The 6,833-nt window shown below is 55.9% G+C and overlaps 1 protein-coding gene across 2 annotated transcripts in view; it reads left to right on the forward strand.

Annotated features, from left to right (window-relative positions):
* Window positions 1-1,064: 1,064 nt before the first annotated feature.
* Window positions 1,065-6,833, forward strand: part of Fam131c (family with sequence similarity 131, member C) — a 16,297-nt gene continuing 10,528 nt past the window's right edge. Inside the window, exon 1 of one of the 2 annotated variants that reach the window (XM_087551227.1) lies at window positions 1,065-1,264. Coding sequence is in view for 1 of the 2 variants with exons in the window: in NM_001431279.1 (NP_001418208.1) it covers window positions 1,243-1,264 (22 nt within the window). In the remaining variant the exon portion in view is untranslated. 2 annotated transcript variants of the gene reach the window in all.

Here is a 6,833-nt window from a genome sequence, read left to right on the forward strand (position 1 = left end):
CCAGCTCTGGGCAGTCCCCACCAGGCTTGGCTTCTGCTCTGCACAGGATCTTCAGACCCTAGCTGTAAGCCATAGTCATCCCCCAGGGCTGTCTCTAGTGATGCATGTCTGGTAAACAGACCCAATGACTCCTCTACCTGGAGACAGGAATGTCAAGGGTGGAGTGAGGTGACATTTACCTCAGACACAAGGTACTCCGGGCCTGACAAGGTTTGCCACAGCACATCTGGTCACTCTCTCCAAGATCCTGAATGAGTGCTTGGAAATGCACACTGTGCATATGTGTAAGGGTAGGATCACACGTGCACACACACACACACACACACACACACACACACACACACTCACACACACAGCCACGCAAGTGCCAGCCATTCCATGACAGAAGTTCTAGGTGGAGCTTGCCTAGATTTCTTTGCACTAGAAGATCCCTAGGAGGTAGCCTACCTTCTTGCATGAGACCTCTTATCCAGCCAGGAGGCCACTAGTGCAGTCCTCTCTCAGAACTCCCGCCCTGGGTCACATCATCCCATGATCAGGTGGCTATTAAAAACCCTGACCACCAGGGGTGTCACCAGCAAGTCTGACCACCAAGTTTGATCCCCTGAACTCACATAGTGGAAGGAAAAAATAGACTCCCCCAAGTAGTGTACTTTGATTTTTGATTTCCCTATTCTCTCTCTCTCTCTCTCTCTCTCTCTCTCTCTCTCTCTCTCTCTCTCTCTCTCTCTCTTTCACTCACACACACACACACACACACACACACACACACACACACACACACACACACAAATAAAATAAAATAAAACTCGGTCTTCCTCATTATGCACAGTAGGCTGCAGTTCATCCTTGCTGAATTCCCCCTTCCCAGCCCTCTCCCCTGACCTTGAGCTTCAGAAAGCAGGCGCTACTCAGATCTGAAGCTAGAAGTCTTCCTTATAGGGCCGAGTCCCCGTTAGTTTGGTTTGCGGTACTTTGGTTAGCGACAACAGGTGCAGGGGCACGGAGGGGGCGGGGCGCACCCCAGCCCCGCCCCCTCCGCGCTCCGCGGTTCCCCGCCCGCCGCGGTGTCGCCCGGCCTTGGCAGCTGCGGGCGCGGCGCGAGGCGATCCGGACGCGGCGGCGGGGACGACGACCCAGGAGCGAGCGGAGGTCGAGCCGCGCAGCCCCGGCCCGCGGAGACATGAGCCCGCGACCGCCCACCGCACCCCAGGCGCAGTGGCTCGGCCCCGCCACCCCGTGATGGGATCCTGCGTGTCGCGAGGTGAGGACAGGGCGGCCAGGGAAGCGGCGAGAGGCGGGAGCACCAGCTCTCAGCTCGGGAAAGCCAGGGTGGGTGTCCGCCCTTCATGGACCAGCTGCGCCCCAGAGGACACGGTGCCCCACGGGGACAGAGCTCCGGAGGGGGCGAGCAGCACGCAGAGCGGGCGGAGGTCTCCACATCCCACGCCCCACGCGGCACCCGGCAGGTGGCATGAACCAAGGTCCCGGTGCCAATGCTTTCTTCCCCGCAGCTACACGCCTCCTGCAGTGTGCCTGAGAGGGGAGGGAGGCTTCCGGTTCTTTCTGGTCCTCTTATGGGCCACTGAGCTCCAGCAAGACAGACAGACTCCCTCTCCTCAAGATGCAGGCCTTTCTAGCCCAGGATCCTTTCCCCTCTCGGGGTGCCTGTATCGTTAGCCCCAGAAGGGCCCTGGCAGGAAGGGGTCAGTAGGGATGAACAGGTTATCAAGCTCGCCCTTCCCCACTCTTCCCCACCCTCATCCCTAACTCCGTCCCCACCCCCACCCCTGCTCAGGGGACAGGAGAGGACAGAGGACAGCCGATGTTCCCAGTAACCCCTGGGCCTTTGTCTCTCACCTGGCACCTTGGTTATTCCAAGGTGATTCCAGGAAACTGGAGTGACTATCCCACATCTGTGGGGCTTGGGGGGAGCACCGTCTGTAAATGGGGGGCATAGGATCTCTCATAAATGCTGAGGGGAAGGCTTTTGTAGTAATATTTTAGGAGAGGTTGGGGAGACAAGCCTGCAATCCCAGCACTCAGAAGGCAGAAGATCGAGAGTTCAAGGCCAGCATCCACAGCATAGAGAATCTGGGGCCAAACTGGGCTATATGAGCGCATGTGTCAAAAACAAAACAAATCCCCCCAAAAGAGGTTGGGCCATTGTCCCACCTGGGACTCTTACCCGCTGTGGGAACAGGGGGCGGGGTTGGGAGTGGGAGTGTACAGAGGTCAAGTCTACTCACCCCAGCCCCAAGGTCTTGGAAGACAGCTACTGCACAGGTCACTCCGCTAATTCACCTAGGTAGAGAAGGATAACGTAGCCTTAGAGTGGGCTGGGCAGACCCCGTGGGGACCTTGGTCTGGGGACTGTTGAAAAGCAACCCTCTCCATTCTCTGGACTCTGAGGGGGTTCTGCTCTCAAGTTCCTGAGGTGGGATGGAAAGTGGTATTCAAGGAAGTGACTGGGGGTGGGGGTGGAAAGGCAAGGGGGCGGGGTCAGGCTGTATGAAGTTGGTTCAAGCTGATTGGTGAGTACATGTTACCTCCTGGGGTGTCAGGGGGCTGGGTGTCAGTAGAGCAGGAGAAAGCGATGAAGAGTCTTTCAGTTCCACTCAGAGTCTGAGCTGTCCCGGTAAACCCCAAAGACTCATGGGTAGTCGCTCACGGAGGCAGTTGAGGTGTGAGGTGTCCGGGTGTTTCCTTAGTGACCAGGTCCCTTCTCCATCCCTTGGCCAACCCGTGCCCAAGTGCACTGCCCGGTAAGCTCAGGAACCACCGAATACAGGATAGAGGCTAGACGGCAGGATGCCTGCCAAGGTCACACTGGCTGAGATAGTCTCCATTCTTCTTCCTGTACCCTGGGCTTCCTGAGTATTATTTAACCTTCTCTCTGTCCGAGACGATAGACCCTGATGGTCTCAACGTGCACCCCAGCAACTTTGAAGTGAGAGGTCTGGGGGTACAAGGACAGAGGACAACCCTTCTTCTAAAGACCCAGCTGATGACCCACTGGGCAGAGGTCACCTGCTCTTCTGTCATTTCGGACAGTATTGTGCCTCACTGGGTTCTACTCATAGGCATGAAAACTAACGGGTCAAACACTGTCCTAGTCCCCATTTTACAAGACTAGGAAACCTTGCCTAGGGCCACAACCTGGGAAACAGTGAAAGCCAGGGTCTGAGTTCTGCACAGCTGGGTCATCAGCCACAGCACCACGCAGCCAGCCCTTGACCTTGTGGAGCTCAGGGGACCCTGGGATCCTCAGTTCTCAGCTCTGCACACCTGTACCAGTTGCTGACCACAGTTTCGGGAGCCATGTGCAGAGCCCGAAGTGGAGGCCAGGGGTCATAAAGTTTGTCCTGATGTTTCAGGGAGCCTAGAGCCTGCAACTACCTCGGTCTACCCGGTCTCCCCCACTCCAGGTTCAGGCCATACCTGAGAGCTCCACCCTACCCAGCTGTCAGTCTCTGCTGCTGGGCTAGGGCACCAAGAGTCCCCAGTCTCTGCCCCACTGTTCCCCAGTGTGTAATCGTAGCGTTGATTGGGGATGGGAGTGGTGTGGGAGTGTTAGCATTGGGTGGGGGAGGGGTTTCCATGTGAAGTCACCCGAATCACCCATACTGACCATCAACTGCCATCAACTCAGTACCTTCTTCTCCGGTGGGGTTAGCGTGTTAGCCTTCCCACAGACGATTACTCCAGGCTTCTTGGTAGGAAGGGGGACCCCTCCTGCCTCCGAGGAAGCAGCAGTGCCAAGCATTTGCGCTGAAGCAACCGTGGGATACGGACCACGCGCCTACCGCATCTAAGAACTAGTTTGTACTCCTTATCTATTTCTGTTTTTTTAACTTTTAACTATTTTTGAGTCAGGGTAGTGCCTGGCTGGCATTGGACTCAAGGTCATCCTCCTGCTTCCGTCTCCCAAATGCTAGAATCTCACGTTTGGGCAAGGGTGTCTGCCCTATTTTTTTTTCTTATTTAAATAGGGTCTTCAGTAGCCCAGGTAAACTTGAACTTGCCCTATGACTGAGGATGACCTTGAACTTTTGATCCTTTTGCCTCCTTTTCCCGAGTGCTAGGCTTACAGGCTTGTACCACCGCGCCTACGTGTGTGGTGCTAAGGGACTGAACCCAGGGCTTCACGCATGCTAGGCAAGCACTCTGTCAACTGAGGCACACCCAGGGCCCCCAGCTCATCTACCACTCATTGGATGCTTATCCTGAGCCAGACTGAGCTAGCCTTTGCTCTCCTAACCCAGTTAGTTCTCCTTGGACTTGGAAGGCAAGTGGGTTCAGAGAGCAGCAGAACCTCACCCCAGGTTGCCCAGATGCAAATCCAGGCCCTGTAGGCCCCAGTGCTGTGACCCCACCCTCCACGATATGTGTTCTTGAAGGTGCCCTGCTCTCCCCTGAAGCACTTTGTACATGGCTCACAGACCGGAACAGATTTCTGGGGTCACTCGAAGGCCTTGTGTCAGGCTAGGTTTTGCTGGCACTGGCAGTGGAGGGCAGAGCAGAACAGATAGGAAGTCAGTATCTATCCCTCTCCATCTCTGGGTCCCTCTGTGCCCACCTCTGCCCCTGGTTCTACAGCATCTCCATCCACCCCCTCCTACCATATCCCTCCCTTAAAGCTGACCAGTCAGCCTCTAGGCCTACCCTGGGGTGGGGGTGGGATCTCTAGTGTCCAATGCACTGGTTGTTAGGACGGCAGACACTGGCCATTGAAGACTTTCTTCTGAAGAGTCAAACATATGATATGTCCTCTAAAAGTTCAATCCACGGGGAGGACCAGTTAGGTTTAAAGAAGTCTAGTGGGGCAGGTATGTGTACACACACACACACACACACCCACACACACACACACACACACCAGAAAAAAATGACTGGAGGCCCCTTTCTGGAGATGGGCACTATTTGGTGGTTGGACTTTCATATTGCCCCCAAGATTTGGGCTCTGACCATATCGTTTACTCCCCGGTGCCTTGGATAAGTCCCAGACTTCATTTTCCCATCTGTCAAATGGGTATGCTGCTACCTACTTTGCAGGATTCCGAGTGAAATCATAGGTGAGGAACCAACTGGGTGACTAGCCCAGAGCAGATACTTAATAAACAGGCAGTGTGTCCTCCCAGGCCAGGCTTCCCCCTCAAGGGAGTCACCTCACCTCGTTGGCTTAGGCCAACCTGGCAGGCTGCCTGGCGATGGCGAGACAGGAGTAGACTGAACCGAGGAGGGGAGACAGATTGGGAAGGAGCTGGGGTGAGTGGAAGCCCTTGGTTGGGGATAGAAAGAGATTCCTGGGGCACCTCTGAGCTCAGCCAACCAGACTGTTACATGACCATCCTGGCCCAAGGTGGTTTGGGAGGACATTGGAGAATGGTCCTCTGCCAACTTCCAGGGCCTGCTCTCCTGGCCAAGAGGCCAATGCTCACACTTCTGGTCTTTGTAGGGACCAGACGGTTCCCAAGGCAGACTCCAGTCCAGGAACAGGACTCAGAAATCCCAATGTGCAGAAAGACAAACTGAGGCACTGAGACAGGGTTGTTCCTCTGAGGGAACCCTGGCCACGCAGTGTTGGTTTCTTTAGCCCTCAGCATGGATGGGAAGAGGGTCACATATGGGGAAGACATGACCGAGTCCAGAGATTGAGCCCAAGGCCGCTTCTCCCCAGAGCCAAGGGCAGCTGGCATGTCACGGCTGGAGGGGCCACCTGGTGCATCCTTTTGCCACAGGTGACGGGAGCCCCTCTGGGGAGGCTGCCTTCCAGGGAGGCAGCACCCAGGCCCAGCTTGCTGTTCTCTTGTTTTTCAACTCCTGTGCGATGCTGGGAGAGAGCCCTCTTCACTTCGCCTGCAGTGCCATCTCCCAAGTGGCCGCAGGCTAATTCTCTTGCTTCTGAGAAACACTCTGGGTGCAGGTGGCAACCGCAGTGACTAACAGGGTGGGACACAGAGCCCCTGTGGATAGTTATGTAAGTTCTGGACAGCTAAGAAGCAAGTGAGAGGGAACCGAGGGGCTATGCCTCAGAGTCAGGCAGGAACCAAGCAGGAAAAATAAGGTCGGTGGGGAAGCGCTACAGGTGAGGAGCGCTACAGGTGAGGAGCCCAGGTTAGATGTTATCCAGAACTGTCTGGGTGGTTACTCTGTCTGATTGGGAAGCAGAAGGATGGAGGGGACCTCTGTATGACACCCCTTTCCTGGAAGGAGCAAAGGGAGGGAGGTCTTCAGGTTGCCGTGGCAACCAGAGGGTGGTCACTCCTGTAGCTGGAGGAGGTGGAAGAGGGAGCAGGTTCAAGAAGGAGCCTCTGACCTTGAGGTCAAAGGAGTAGGGTGTACGCTGCTGTAAAAGAAGGGGAGTGTCACCTCGTGACTCCCTCGGGAAAAGCTTCCAAAATAGCAGGCATTAGAGGTCCCCTGGGGTGTCCCCCAGCCCCACCCTGCGTGACAATGTGTTTTTCCAGTCACCAAGGCCAGGTCCCAGCAGGACTAAGAGCAGCCTGTGATTTCACCCTGGGCTGCTTCATTACCTGGCGTCTCTATGGCAACCAGTCCATGACATCATGGGGCTAAAGTCTTCAGGGGCAGAGGGAGACTTTGTTAGGGCGCTTGCATCCCAGATGGGATGGAAGTCAGGCAGGCAGGGGAGGGGCTGAAGCCAGGAGGCCTCCAGCCCACCAGCACCCCAGCCAACTTCTGGTGTCACCTGCTGTGCTGGCTCCTTGTCATCCATCCCTCTTACCCCTTGCTCTGCAGCTGAAGTGCCCAGGGAGTCCAGAAGTACCCGGACACCCATCCAAGTAGCCAGCACCACCTTGCAGACTCAG

Source organism: Rattus norvegicus, chromosome 5 (genome assembly GCF_021556685.1).
Source record: "Rattus norvegicus strain SHRSP/BbbUtx chromosome 5, alternate assembly SHRSP_T2T, whole genome shotgun sequence".
NCBI lineage: Eukaryota > Metazoa > Chordata > Mammalia > Rodentia > Muridae > Rattus > Rattus norvegicus.